This window comes from Apteryx rowi, unplaced genomic scaffold (assembly GCF_003343035.1).
Source record: "Apteryx rowi isolate R43461 unplaced genomic scaffold, aptRow1 scaffold_17, whole genome shotgun sequence".
NCBI classification, from domain to species: domain Eukaryota; kingdom Metazoa; phylum Chordata; class Aves; order Apterygiformes; family Apterygidae; genus Apteryx; species Apteryx rowi.
The window spans coordinates 2,411,051-2,426,953 of NW_020447974.1; the positions used below are offsets into that span (position 1 = coordinate 2,411,051).

Below are 15,903 nucleotides of genomic sequence, written 5' to 3' on the forward strand. Positions count from 1 at the left end.
CTACCATATGCTGCAATACTACTTTAAATGCAACATAAGGCTTTGGGAACATACTTTTACTGCTATCTACACTTTGTTATTTACTTTCCATTTAGACTAAATACCAGAGACGGGGCACACTAAGGGGTGCAGTGTCTTCTTGGAGAAAACATTCAACCCGTTGTAATATTTAGAAAGAAAAAAAATATATGCACTACTACACCACTCTCAACCACTTTCAGCGGTTGCACTTTCACAGAGAGGCTCTGGGAAAGATATTTTTACATATGGCATTAATTCTGGGAACTTTTAATAATGGCCAAATATAATTAAAAATTATGCAAAAATTCCTGCCATGAAGAGAGCAGTACAGAAACGACTCTGAAGAAAAAGCATTCATTTGCTCATATTCTGAGTGCAGAAAAAAGAAAAAGAACACAACACACACGGTATATCTTTAATATTTGAACTACATCAGGCCTAATTCTCCTCCTCTGTAAAGCCAATGGCAAAACTCCAAAATGCAGCAGGATTGAGCCCCTGATGTTGTCACAAGCCTTCAAATAAACAAACAGGGCCATAACACATTCTAAGCTTCCACTGTGTTCCAATGGATCCAGACAGGAAAAAGTAAAGCACTTCACTGCATTTTTGGAATACAAGGATAACAACAATGTACAACTTCATACTTTATAGAAGTCACCTTATTAAAGTATAATCATCCAAAGTCCAAAGCAAAACAGACCCAAAGAGTCAAGATAGCTTTTATGCACTATTTTGGAGGACGTGGCTCTATCAGATTTAATTGCGATGCCTGATCTCCCCGAGTTTGTAGCATGCTGCTTTTTCCTCTGGACTTTCATAAAGTGCATGACATAGGGATGTTTTCACATGAGCCAAATGTGGGCATCTACCATCGCTAGCCAGATCCCCCAGGCTCTTTTACAGACAATAAAAAGAGCTGTTGATGTTCTGAATTGTCCTCAGGGGAACCCAAGCTAAGCCCCTGCTCCAAATCTCTTCAGCAGCTCTACAGGGAACTTACACGCTTGTATTATGAGCAAGTTATATTACTGTCTTCGGTTTTAAAAGTTGAATGGTGTAAAGACAGCATCCAGTTCTTAACCAGCAGAAGAAATTCTGTTTTGTTTGCATCTTAATCTCCTATTACCTGTGATTTCTTTTCACAATAGTAATATGACTAAACAATACGCTTGAAGCTCAGTGCGCATCTCGGTACTAAACTCTGAAAGCTTAGGCCAAAATCCAGCAAGGCCCTTAAGCATTTGCTTAATTCTAAGTATACTAACATCTCAAGTTTGAAGTTAAATGCATGTCAAAGCCCATCACTGGATTAGGCCAGAGAACTCGGCACCTTTCAGAATGAATCCTAGAAGCGCAAATAATTTTAACTGAGCCAGAATCCATGAAATATTTTCTTTTATGGACTATGTATTTTAAATCTGTCTTAAATTGCTGTAGGAAACCTTTCCAATTCCACTACACTTTTGCTGTTTAGTTTATGTCAAGTTCACCTTTTTGATGAACATTATCCCAAAGAAATACCAGGTCTGTTGTATTTATGATACACCTGCGTATACTTGACAGTACGCCCTGGAGGCTTCCCCTGCCCTGGAAAGGTGCCAAACACCATACACAACAGTTGAAGAGTTAATGATTTAGGTGTAAGACTGTTTTGACCACACCATGGCTATCAATCCAGCTTTGACACAGTATATCTCACTGGTGATATGGCTCATGCTCCCAGAACACGCAGAGGAACTCCACTGATGATAATGAATCTAAAAATTCCTTTCACTCATATTTGGAGTGGTTCATAACATCATTAACGCTTCTAGTAAGCCACACAAAAAGCAATGTGTGTGCTGTAACTGTCCAAGGCCAGCTGCTACTCTCTGAAAGAATGACTGAATAAATAAAAAAAAGCTCATGCCACAGACTTTGATGGAGCTTGCTGCACTGTGAAAGCAGCAGGTCTTTTACCAGATAAGCACTTTGATTTTATACGTATTTGAAGATACTGACCTACAAACAAGTCTTGTAGATCTTCACTGATGATCATATAGTCAGCATTTTACTGAGGTAATACCAATCTTGCTAATTTTTATTACAAATATGGACCAAATACATGGGAAATTATTACTTAGAACAGCAGACACAGAACCACGGAGTATGCCTCTAGACTTAAGAAACTGGCTCAAACTTTTCTATAACAATATCTGGATCATTTTCGTTGTTTTCTGTATCAGATTATTAGAATAATCCCCATGAATGCGGCTGTCTCAACATYGTTCTATTCAAGGCTGTTCTAAAATACATTTGCAATAAGAGCTGGAATATTCCTCGGTTTGAGACACACGTGCCAAAAACACTCAGCAACTTTAACTATTAGTAGAGAAAAGCACTGCATGATATGCAGTAGTAAATTACTTACATCACTGTGAGCTTGTGGCATGGCATAATCTAGAAGTCAAACCACAGCCAAACACATGGAGAATGTGCATGCCACAAAACCGTATCACTCCCTTTCACATTACACTTACATTCAGAAATGATGTTTTCAAAATAATCTCCCTCTCCTGCTTCTCCCAGAAATGGGATCGTTTAAAAGACTGTTTCTCTTGAGTAATTTCCTTTTTTTCCCTCCATGCTCAGAGATATATATATATTTTTTAATAAAGATACAGTTTTACTCTACAAGGCATGAATCTTGTCAATCATTTTCTGAATAACATTCATCCACATATACATCAGAAACCCACCGGGGAAAGTCGCAAATCTGCATAATGTTCCAGGGCTAGATTCAAAATATGGACCTTTTACTTAGCTGACAGATGTGTAAAATCATATGCAGCCAGACAACTCCCTAATGACCACACAGGTGCATGTGCTGAACAATGCCAGTTATTCCAACTAAGACCAACATTAGTTTAGAATTGAAAAGTTATATTCAGAAAAGTTTTTCTGATGGCATAATGTGATTCAGAGACCAAAAACCACCACACCCTTTTTAGAGGAGGGGAACAGATTAGCTCACCAAGGTACAGAGGCTGCAGGAAATCTCTGTGAGAGAGACCACATTTCAGAGGTTTTCTGGGAAGATATGACTATCATTTGGCCTCAACACTGAAGTGAGCAATCAGAAATACTGATTATTAATCTCATTAATCTATATTTTCTCTTTTACAGATAACTATAGAATCAAACGTGTTCTAAGAAAAACTGCTTATGGAAGAGGCACGGAGATTAAAGACTTCCACCTCAGTTGTGCACAGTAACATGCCTGGGATTTCCTGATGGCATGAGTTGGCCCCAACAGCTTGGTGCTACCCTCTTCTCACTCCACCCAACAAGAGAAGCAAGGCAGGAGCCCTGAGGGACAGGACTGAAGCTGTTAACAGGCTTCAGCCTTGAAACCGGTCCTAATTAGGTGGAGTCAAACTGGTCCCAGATCAGACAACGTAAAAGCAGCACTGAAGAACCCTCTTCCAAACTTGCAGATTACAGTACTTCAGCAGACTGAAAGCTCAAACCCATGGAGAACAAGCAGTCGTTGCTAGAAATTCAAAGCCTTTACAGTGCAGTACTTTCTTTACCTGTAAAGCTTTTATTCTCTTCAAACTTAGGACCTTTAACCTAATATACTTAATGTTTTTCCATTGCTTAGGCTCCTCTCTGGTGGTAAGAGCCCAAGCAGGATTCAGAACAGAGCTCCCTTTCAATCTTCAAAAATATTTCACCATCAGTTTGAACTACTTACAATATCTCAGTGGACAATAGGCAAGACTTCACACAGTGCCAACACAGCAATTTCCTCTGCTGTACAGAGTGTGGAAAATATCTCCTTCATCCTACTGTCTGCTCTAGCACCAAACAAAGTTTTCTTCCACCATGGTTTGTTTTTCTGCATCACCCCCTACACTGCCCATATAAAAAAGCCAACCATAGGTCCAGGTGCAGTCCTGACAGCAGTGAGCATCTGACACACTCACTGACAGGAGCTGCGTGTGCTCAGCACATCCCTACATGCAAGCCCAAAAGCAAGTCACCAACACCAGTACTGTCCTAGGTTCACAGATATGTAATGCAGCCTTTTGTAGGGGTAGCATGTATGAATTTCCAAAGAAACAGATCAATTGATCAACAAATCAATCAACTCTTATCATTTGAAAATGTATTATTTTTAAGATTACAAAATTCAACAGAATGATTGTACATAAACATTGTTTGCTGCATCTCTCTCAAATGAAACATTAAATTCATTTAATTTCCCTGAAACAATTTGATATACCAGATAAGGCAGTTAGTATAGCTGTGTTTTCATCTGGAAACAGCTGTGATTACCACCATGGATACTCAAACACGAAGTTATAAATTGATAATGATGAATCCATATAAGATAGAAAGATGAATTGAATAAATGTTGTCAAAAGAAAACATACCAAAGACAGAGGCAGGATGCTGCACATCGTTGGTAAGTGAATGTATCAGAGCAATACAAAGTACTTCTCTATTAACTTAAAAACTGAATTGCAGTTTGTGTAAAAAAGCTTATCAATATTTTTTGTCAGGTCTTCCACTAGAGTGTTTTCATAGCAAAAATTAAACAAACCAAATGCCTTAATCAGTTGCATATGTGTTTCATCCTGGTTTCTATCCTCATGAAGCTCACATATTGCTAAAACTGCTACTTAATATTTAATTTCAGTCTTGAAACTAACAAAAAAAATCCAATCAATTCAATTATGGATCAAAGTAGGCAATGGCTCAACAACCCTACTATTAGTAATTAAATGGGAATTTTTGCTCCAGGAAAAGAAAATGACACTTGCTAAAATCTACCTTGGACTGAAGAACTAACCTTTAAAAGCATATCAATCAATGCCTGTGATACATAAAATCACAAGACAAAATAAGATTGAATGTTTTTTTCCTATATCAATGCTAAAATTTCCTTTTTCATTAAAAATGCTGTCTAGGAAAGCTGTTACAGTTTTAATCTGTAGCTTTCCATAACTAAGATCTCTACAATTCTCTCAGACTGAAGTTTTGCTTTCAATAAAGAATCCATACATTGCATTCTACGAGAACCTTAATTCTGTTTTACCTTATTCATAGACAATAATAAAATATTAATATTTAAATGTGTAACATCACCAGTATCTTAGTATTAAGCAAGAGGGTACACCAACTTTTTCAGTTTTAGGGCACATACCTCTTTCACACTGGGGTCCAGTAAAGCCATATGTGCAAGCACATCGGTTGGGAGCCACACATCGCCCTCCATTTAGACATCCATTTTCACAGACAGCTGCATCAGAGAGAAGACAAAAGTAGTCTTCATTGAGTTACTTCCAGAAAGACATAAAGTTATATATGCTTGACCACCTCTGCTAAACTGGTAGAAGCCATAAACATAATAGGACAAGATACTTTATTTTTCCAAATATACTTGTGATCTTTTGTGATTTCATGGAGTAAGTAGAACAAATTCATCTTTTTAGGGGAATATAATATAAACACACTAACAATCACAGCTTTTATGACCTCTCAGACCCCTTCTCTTTGAGATGACTAGACAATTCAGTGACTTCAAACTAACATCTCTTTCCAACTTTCAATTAAAAAAACAGAGAAATAGTAGAGATTACAGATATAAGATGTAGACAAACATTTCATCAAAATATATTTTCAAAATTTTTCCCTATTCAGGAGTAAATTTAAAAATGTATTTGCTCCTCTACACTTCTAGAAAAGCAATCTAATATTAAAAGGCTTTTTGCTGATGATTAATAATTCATGTTATCAACTAGGATAGTCAGAATTAATTAATGTAATTAATTACATTTCACTAAGTTAATCCAAGATATTTTGCCTCTGTATGGCACTGTGACCAGACACAGAACCCACTTTTCCTCATAAGAAAATCCAAAAGCAGAGTTTCTCTCAAAAATCATCAGAAAAGATGACATTCACATGAAACAAACAGGTTTTAGTACAATTTGATGCTTATTGAATAATGTTATTCTTTTTTCTGTCTTATATTCACTTCAGTAGAAAGAAGGTTTCCCCTGATCCTCTTTTATCCACTTGATATTTCACAGACAAGGCAGAAATACAATTCTTAATTCTTTCACCATATGATCCTCTTCCAAATTACTCGGGTAAATTCCTGGTCCTACTGAAGTTCATGCAAAGTATGCCATTGACTTTGACAGAGCACAAAAGGGTTTCATTAAATAAGCTAAAAACATTTTCTCTGTTGGACCAACAGTTCACTAGATAGCAACATGACAGCTTTGGTTCAAAAGCAGTATCTACATCCTTATTTGAGTTTCTTCACAGCACTCCAGCCCAGAAGAGCAAGAGACCATTGGGATCAGGTTGGGATAGGTTTCAAGCAGTGGATCCAGGAATGCTGTTGGTTCTGGATTGATTGAGGAAATCAAAAATTTGTCAATCAGCTCTAACAAGACATCATCAAAATGAGCAAAATTCCTCAAGAGTACTAACTAACTTTGTAACAAAACTCTGAAATTAAAACAAGGTTTTGTATTTAAAAGCTTAACACTGCCTATGAGATGAAAACCGAATCCCATGTAAATACTGAATTTAGGGCCTATTGTTCCAGTGAGTGCAAAGCCCTGTAGGTCAACGGGAATTATGGTAGTGTGAGAACTACAGGATCAGGTTATATCCAATTATTATGAATTCACTTGATGTTTATTTTAATAGTCCTGATCAGAAAGAATTCACTCAGCACTCACACTACAAAGTCATGTGTTTTCCTGTAAAATTCCATTGTACCTGAGCATGTACAAGTTCAACATCAGCTGAAACCTAGTGTTAAAGAGTGTCTAATACACACATCCCAGAATTATTTAACTTTACATTTCACAGTATCTGTATTAATAAAAATTTACTTACGCTGTCCACAGTGTGTTCCTGTGTATCCCTTCTGACAGAGGCAATGGTCATCACTACAGCTACCTCCATTCATGCACCGGATGTTACAGTGTTGTACTTGAAAGGAAAAAATATTTTGCTCAGCTAAACCAAACGAGTCAGGAAAATTAACTATATGCTAAGGGATTTTTTAGGGATTGATTCTATGAACTAGAAAGCAGTACTAGAAACAGAGGATGTGTATTTTAGGATAGATATTTAAAATGCCAGTACAGAAAACAATATTGATTCACAGTTCCTAAAGAAAACAGGAGATGGGATAAGAATTTGATACCACCTGTATTTACTGAAGTCAAAGGCATTTCATACAAGCGTAAAGCTGCAGCATTTGTCTCTTAGTTTGCAACAGCGAGAACAGGCCATTAGCAAGGGGAAAGTACTAAACTTCTGGTGGATACCACCAAGAACCACCAGGGTCTTATCATCTGGGCAACGTGGACTGGAAGCATTAAAGGTGAGGGACTAGGAATAACAAAGCTCCAGGAGGTGGCCTGCTCTTGCCAACATATGCAGGAGCAGACAACGACCTGCCTGGCTAGAATTTCCGGTGTGAAAAGAAAAACATAGCTGGGCCATTTCTTTCCACCCACCGTCTGCAGCCTCACTCCATCAACAGGCAAAGCTGCCCTTGGCTGCTGGGCTTGAGGCTGAGGAGCTCCCAGACAGCAAGTCCCCAGAGCCAAGGATCTTCCCCTGCTAGTTAATAATGATGAAAATGCAATCCAAGTCCCATGCCAGTGAAGCATAAAAGCCTGTGCTGCATTTTTCTGATAATAAGGACAAATACATTTTTTAACTAGATGTCAGGAACAACTTAAAGTGTCTAGCTTTTCATTCGTAGAGAAGCAGCTGGCTCTCCCGATCCCATCCTCCTCGCCGTTCCTGTGTCCAACACAGCTAACTGGGGCCAGCACTGCAGGAGCATGGCCAGGAAATGGCTTCCTCTTAACAGGGACCACATGAAAGGCTCCTCCCCAGACAGTGTTTTAGTAGATGGTCATAGAGCGCTGAATACCTACATCATGCTGCCTGAAATGCTCAGGACTGAAAAACTACAAATTGCATTGCTGCCCCAGCCTATTGCTAACAGGTGGGATGTCAACCACCAAATTTCTGGTGTTGCACAAGGGCCCTTAAGCATCATTTCACTTATTGCATTTCAAAAGTATGTGAATGGAATTTTGTTTTTATTTTTGAGCAGAAATAGTAATTTTAACTTTATTGCCATCTATAGCAATATGAATCTACAGAATAGAAGTTAAATATGCTATTAGAGAAAGGATTTAAAACAGCCTAGCATTTAAAACACTAGTACACTTAATTCTTCAGTTATAAAAGTAAAATCTGTATCTTACATTTCTTATGTGTCTAATAGTTATGATACATCTTTGTTCTATTTTGGATGTACTTCAGTACTTCAAGCAACAAAAATGTACTAACGTTCCTCAACAAAAAGTAAAATTCTCTGCAAAAACACAGTGGGTATCTGGTGAAGATTTTTGGACAATGTCCTAAGTAGGTCAGAAAAAGGTGTATAGTTACTTTAAAATGTGTAGTTCAACTTAGCTTTATACAATCTTAGAAAAACAGAGGGGATTACAAAAGCATAGGAAATGATATCATCTGTCAAGCAGGGAAGGAACTTAAAAACCACAAACTGATTTCAATTAGAGCAAGCTATGCCAAGAGCTAATTTCCATTCCCACACGAAGACCAAAGCCATTTAAATAGTTTGAACTACATTTGAGATAAAAAGGTTAACAGTAGCTTATATGATGATTTTCATATTATTTGTTCAAGTGAAAGCAAAGTATATTTCCCCATTTTGGGACAAGGAATGGTTTTACACAGAACCCTAAAAAAAAAAGTTTCCATAATTTGTCTTACTGCTTCTCAAAGGAACTTTTCCAAAGTGAAATACTTCTTTCTCTTTTTTAAAGTAAAATCATTATGGGAGATTGCTGGGATATCCAATCATCATTATTAAAATGAGCCATTCAAATCAGTGAGCTTTCTCCCTTCTGCTATGCAACAAAATCAGTGACATACAGTCACAGTAAGCTAGTTATTTGTTTTCTGTTCTCTTTTGGGGGGATTTTGGAAATATTATTTTCAAAAACATACAAACTACTCTGAAATATTAGCCTTCCAGAAGTTTATAGAAACACATGCAAATGCTGTCTGGAGCTTGGGTGATGATTTTAAGATTGTATTTTTGAAAAGTAGTGTACTAATACAGATCCAGAGTCTCTTCTCAGTTATATCAACAATTCCATTAGTTTCACTGAAGATATTCCAGTAAATAAAATAACTTGTTCCAAGGTATCATATTGACTGAGACTCACGGAAATAGCACAATAATTACTTTAAGACGGGTAAGCCAGTTCATATAGGTTTGCCTTATCTCAACATGCATAGGAAATGTTAACAATATTAATAAATTATTGTTCTTAATAAATTATTGTTCTCTTTCAGGTCCAATTTATAAACAGTCTGCATTTGAAATGTCTGAAGTCAAAACAGGAGTAGCTGCAGGAATCTAGCTTTATAAACCTGCAAAAGAGCCAAAAAGATCAAACACATCTGCACACATCTTGTGTGCATGTTTGTATTGTTTAACCAAGTGAAACTATAAGTTGCACACTTAAGCATAACAGTCCCTGACTTTCCTAATAAATTCTCAACAAACCTGAGTAAAAACCTCATCCTACAGAGCATACCATCGCACCAGTACAGCTCATGAAATGTCCAAAACCAGCTCAAAGGTGGCACATACACTGACTATTCAGCAGCTCCAAACTATAAAATACGAGGGTCTGCGACTATCACAGGAAAACAGCAGAGCAGCAGCATCTCCAGCTCCTCCAGAAAAGCAGCACTTGGTAGGAGCAGGCACAGGGCACCGGGAGAAACGGCTGGGTCTCCGTCCACAGAAATCTGTGCCACTGCGGAGGAAACACTTCCAGCCCAGGCCGCGCATTACGCAGGGGTTTGCCTGCCAGCAGCTGTAAACAAGGAATGATAGTCTCATCGCATCCCAGATGCTGAGCGTGTTTCCTCCGCCGACCGACTGACTCAGGAGATCACAGCTAGAGCTGGACCGTAAACTGCAGGCTGCATCCATCCACTGCGAGAGCGCACGCGCTGCCTCGCTGCCGGCTGCAGAGCAGTGGGAAAGCCTGCGGTAGCCTTAAAAACTCTGGAAACATTAAAAATTTAAGAGCTTTTAACATCTCCAACAGTAGCAGAAAAAAAGAAAGGGCTGCGCTCTGGGCTGTGAGCACACATCTCCCACACCGCCCCAAGTCTGGAGTCGACCCCAAGCACCCAGGCTGCCGTGCCCACAGCGCCTGTACAATTCCTGGAGGAGGACTTCAGTGCGATGGCTCAGGTAACGCCAAAGTACCCAATATCTAGTCGATTTGGGACAAAACAACTGAGCAGCCCTGTCAGAGCAGGCTCAAGAAGGGGTGGACAATCCCCCTCTCAGTATGCGCGAGCAGAGCCACCCTGCACGGCAGTCCACCCACCTGCAACTTCAGAGCTATGGGCGCATCAAAGCCACATGGGGTACGCCTACACATGTGGCAATCCTATCTCCAGTCACACTGTAAGCATACCCAAAAATTCAAGAATTGCACAGAAATAACCACTAACTAGCAAGCAAGTTCACTGATGTCACAACAATCTTTTATGAGAAAGCCACCAGTTAATCTTTTCAACCACAAATCAGCTTCCTAAAGCTGATTTGTAACCAGAAAAGTCACAACAGTTGACCTCCATAAGAATCAAAATTGAAGGATTTGTTTTGCTCTCCAGTCTACATGAGCACACGGCATTAACCATTTGACTCCAGCAGACAGCTAGTCTGTAAGAGCTATCCTGAGTTTGGTTTCTGCCTATGGTTGTACATGCTATAAATCCTGGGCCAACTACCAATTCCTTAAGTACCACATATCAACATAGGTTAAAATATCCATTCAAATTATCTCGTGATTCAGGAGCCATGTATTTAATTCTGAGAAGTCTGGTATTTTCACCTGTATCTGTAATTTGTATTTTAGATGTAACAAAACCTGTGTAAACCTGAGCAGTAATGGAATGCCCCTGTGCTCACAGAAAGATAACTGGCAATAATCTATGTGCCAATAATCGGGACAAGATCTCAAATTTAGGTACGTTGCTATAATCTCATCTTCTGAGGCTGAAAACTAAACAAAACTATGGCAATACCCAGATTGTTACACAGGGTATAAGGAACTGCCAAGATCATTCGACATGACTTAAGCAACATGATAATTATACTAGCTTGATGCTTTGGTATCATCCCCTTTTAATTTGATATTTTGTATTGTTTTAGGATAATTTTTTCCTCATTTGTTAAAATAAATATTAAAAATTGGTATGAAACGGACTTACGAAGCTTTGAGATAAATGCAAGTAAGTTCTGTGATCCACAGATCTGCTCTATGTAGTCCCACAGCTGGCATACCAAACTAGAACACTTATCTCTTGAAGGACAGTTGATTTCTGTATTTACCATATCCTTGAGTGCTGCATTTGGCCTGCAGCATGTTTGGGGGTCTGCTGTGAAGCATGCCAAATGATCAGCCCTGAAACTTGTCTCCTACTAGAAGTCTAGATTCCTAACAGGAGGTATTACAAATTGAGCACTGGTCCCAATTCTGGATTTTCTCCTTTCTGGGTTAGATACAGCCTGAAGTACTGCCAATACACTCATATATGAACAAATGTATGTTTTCACTAATGCCAGTAATGGTACTGTAAAGGCTAGTCTGTGCTGTCTTTACTCAAGTTGGCATCCTGACTCAGATTAAAAAAAAAAAAACCTGACTGAAATCCATGGAATCACTCACATGGGTAAAGCTGCAGTAAGATTTGCACCATCTTATTTAAACTCCAGTTTCAGTGTTCGCTTTTTGACATACTCATTTGGATAATAAAAGTGCACAGCCTTCATTTCACTTTTCTTCATGGTAAGTTCCCATTTCAGGTTACTAAACTGAAGTATTTAAATTTTAAAAGTTTCTAAGTTACTCTCTTAAAACTGTCATTCTCAAATATCCTAAGAGAGGTACAGCTCTTATATTAGTTTTTGGTTTATAAATGCATATGCTGACAAAATATTAATCGTTGCCAATGGGAGATGACAGTAACCCTTTGATGTCAAACAGTATTTTTTATGTTTCCTTTGTTTCTTAACAGCAGATCTAAGCCATTGTGGTCTGTTGTGTAAATATATATACATAGATTTTGTCTACAGTGCCAACAGAGCAAACGACTTACAGAAAGTGTACGTTCTAAAAGTCCTAATGAAGTGCTGGGTCATAAAAGTTATTACAAAAGAGTGCACAGAGGCAGTAGAGTCGTTTCGCACTACAACAACTCGAGACTTTTCCTTTTAGAACTGGTTTGTTTTAATAAATAAAGGTGATGTGACCACACACACAATATGTATGTTGAACTACTGCATTGATTAAACAAGATATAAACAATATTTTTTAAGCCAACTGCTCAATGTATTGGTAAAGTGCTAATATTTCTACAGTATACAGAAAAGCAACATTATAAAGCGGCCAACCTATATGATGGTGTAAGGAAAATGTCAGCACTGCTTAAAACTACTGATTGGTAGAATATCCTTGTCTATAAAAAGTAACTGTCAACAACTGCATAACTAAGACATATGGGCTTTTAAAGTTGCATCATTAAAAACTGTAGCAAAGTCTCTAGGCCCATTCATCTGTGCAATTCCAATGAGGCTAAAAGTATGGATATCAATGACAGGATATATCAGAAAAAGAACCGCAAGAAAACCTTCATTTTTACTCATATTCTTTTTTTCTTTTAATTCTTGACTCAAGAAATACTTCAGTGTGGCCTAAGTAAAAAAATAAAAAATGAGGTAATACTAAGGTTCAGGCATTCCTGGCTTTTACAAAGGTGCAAAAACATGTAACAGATGTAGGGATATAGCTCTCTTTCTGTACCCCCAAAGGAGACCTGGGAGAAGGTCATGCTTTCCTGTACTGGCTTACAGGATTAAAGCATATGCACCTGGTAAAACAATAGTTGCAAACCCAGGSAGGCATACAACAACAAACGTATTTGTCCAACATTTTGCAACCTCCCTCCTTCCAGTACTCTCTGGGCGCTCCATGCTCCATACCCTCCTTGTGCAGGCCTCTCCCTAACAGACATCACAGGAGCCTGAGAAAGGGGTTGAACTACAAAGAACAATATTTACCATTTCAGTACATGCCATTCCATTACATTCCACAGTTGTTATTGTTTTTCCACTGTTATTGCATGAAAAGGATGCTAAAGCCACAAGCTGAAATGGTCAGTTATATGGGAAAACTCTCTCATCTAGGAAAGCAGTAAAATGGCAAGGTAAAATATAGGGGCCAAGCAGACCACACACTGAGTCTGAAAAGATATTCAGAAAGATGAAGGCTTTGCAAAGCAAACAGGTAAAATAGTATTACAGACCTCAACTGACTGTATCTGCCATTGACTTCAGTTAAAAAGTTGTTCAGACACTTTCAGGCACTTGTGGGACACAGTTCCCCCGCCCCCCGATTCTTCCCAAATTCAGAAACTTCCCATTTTATACAAAAATCAAAATCTTTTGTATTCTAAGAGACAAGGACCACACTCAAATGAGAACACAGCAGAGATTACAGCTGACATCTTAGATATGGACTACCCCAAGCAAGATCCTACTTCAGATCAGACACCATACCCATGATGAACCATTGAGCCATTTGGTTCATGGACTGATTTTCATCTTATTTATTTTATTCTGGACCTGGGGAACCTTTCTTGAAAACCTGAAGTCCAAACATTTCTAGGAAATGTCATCTCTCTGAAAGGTTTCATTTCCAAAGCATCTGAATTTTTTTGATGAAAAGCTGTTCCATGAAAAAATCTTGACCAGTTTTGTACTTCTAACACCTACAGAAGTGTTATCTGAATAAGGTTAGCAAAACTAGATTCAGAAGATGCACACTGAGCCTGGCAGGGAAATGCTATAATATCTGGTTAATTCATTTGAAATCACGTATGTATTTATATATGAGGGCATAGTCTGGCCTAGTAACTCTAAAAATGATAAAGAAATTACAAAGCAATTCAAATTCAACTGTCAACAGTGATCTCTATCATTACAAATTTTGTGCTGTATATGCGTGCATGTGCATGCATATGTGTGCCATTAGAGATAAGGGATTTTCCAGAAAGTAAAGAAATACTGGAATTAGTGTTACAAACTGGCAAATAAGCATAGTTTCCAATAAAACTAATTTGCCTTTAATTTGGCACAAAAGAATGTCTCCAGTAGCTAGTTTCTGAGTCACTCTTCAGTTTTTGTCAGAGGAGGCTAGGCTTTCTTTCCTGTGGTAAAGTACGTCTGGTGACTCAGAGGTTATTTGTCTCACATATTGACTGCTGAACTAGCTACATACCTAGCTAGCTTCACAGACTCAACAGAGCAATATAAAGACACAGAAGAAATACTTACTTGATTTTGAACCACAGGAGGGGGCTATCTGACCATTTGGGCATGTGCACATGTTTGGTCTAGAGCAAAATCCATCCCCACAGGAATGTCTGCAGATTGCTATAAATAAAACATACATGGCTTCAAAATATGTTTAAAAAAAACCCAAACGCACAAAAAACACCTGACAGAAAATATCCATTCAGTACCATGAAATAAATACCTACAAACTCTTTAAATTGTACACAACAGATTCCAAAAGAGTTCCTTCTTTTCATCTGTGTATCTCTATAGGGGACAACTAAAATCTAGACCTTCGCTGTCTCACTAAAAGGCCTGGGAACGTGCCACAGGAAATGCTAGATACATAGGGAGAGTTCCTTGGAAACGGGAAACTGTGGTCCATTTTGCCAAAGCACTCTTGGAGGAAGGATGGCACTGAGACGACATTACCATGCTCCCTTTATTTCTGCACCACAGACACACACAGCAACGTAGTATTTCCCATCTGACAGTACATTGCCTCGGTATCTTTGGAGATGGTTTTATCACCCTCAGGAAAAGTGTTTCTAAAAATTGCTTCTGGTACATTGTACCATTACACATAAAACACATATATAGCAATACGATCTATATACACATATACTTATATCCCTACATGCATATTTCAGGCATATGGTCCAAAAAAGCACAGCAAATGTATTTGCTGGCCTGATGCTGTTGCCTCCTTCCATGTACTTAACCAGATGAACGTACTCCACAGCTGCTCACTCCTGAGAACCCAAACACCCCTTGGATCCCTATACCACAGATTTAAACAGAACGTATGGATGAGATTAATCCCTTGTTAAATACTGGTATCACATCACTATATTGCAGCCCACAAGGCTTTGTACATTAACTTAATATATTTAAAATAGTAAAGAAATGATGTATAGCTGCTACTGAAACCATACAGAAACACATTTTCAGTTCTGGTACACAACTAAAAATATGTTGACATACAGGGGCAAAGATAAACCTCAGTCATAACATATAACTGGATTAACTTACGGACTATGCATTGGTTTCCACCAGGTAAAGTTTTCCATCCAGGGCAACAGTAAGCATTATAACGTGATCCACACACATTGGGTCTGGAAAAAAAAAAAAAAAAAGAATGAATTCTTACTTAATTACTGAGAAATACATTTTAAAAGTAGAGGCACAAAACATAAAAAATAGAGTCACTGCAAAGTACATTTCAATAAATAAAAATGTTGTGTGTTTTTAGCAGAACTGAATGTTGTAGTTTTTTATTTAGGGAACATACACTCTTTCAAATTGGAGATTACATTATAAAACATGAAATCATATCAGAAACATCTAAACAACAGAAACAGAAAGGACAAAACTCATCTCATATAATTCTACAT

The 15,903-nt window shown here is 38.1% G+C and overlaps 1 protein-coding gene across 1 annotated transcript in view; it reads right to left on the minus strand.

The window, feature by feature from the left end:
- Positions 1 to 14,576, minus strand: part of FBN1 (fibrillin 1) — a 146,730-nt gene extending 132,154 nt beyond the window's left edge. The window contains exons 1-3 of the mRNA XM_026060519.1: positions 14,510 to 14,576; positions 6,928 to 7,023; positions 5,216 to 5,311 (exon numbers count right to left, since the gene is read on the minus strand). Of these exons, the coding sequence (XP_025916304.1) occupies positions 5,216 to 5,311; positions 6,928 to 7,023; positions 14,510 to 14,561 (244 nt within the window). The 5' untranslated portion in view covers positions 14,562 to 14,576. The remainder of the gene's footprint in view (positions 1 to 5,215; positions 5,312 to 6,927; positions 7,024 to 14,509) is intronic.
- Between the last annotated feature and the right edge of the window lie 1,327 nt (positions 14,577 to 15,903).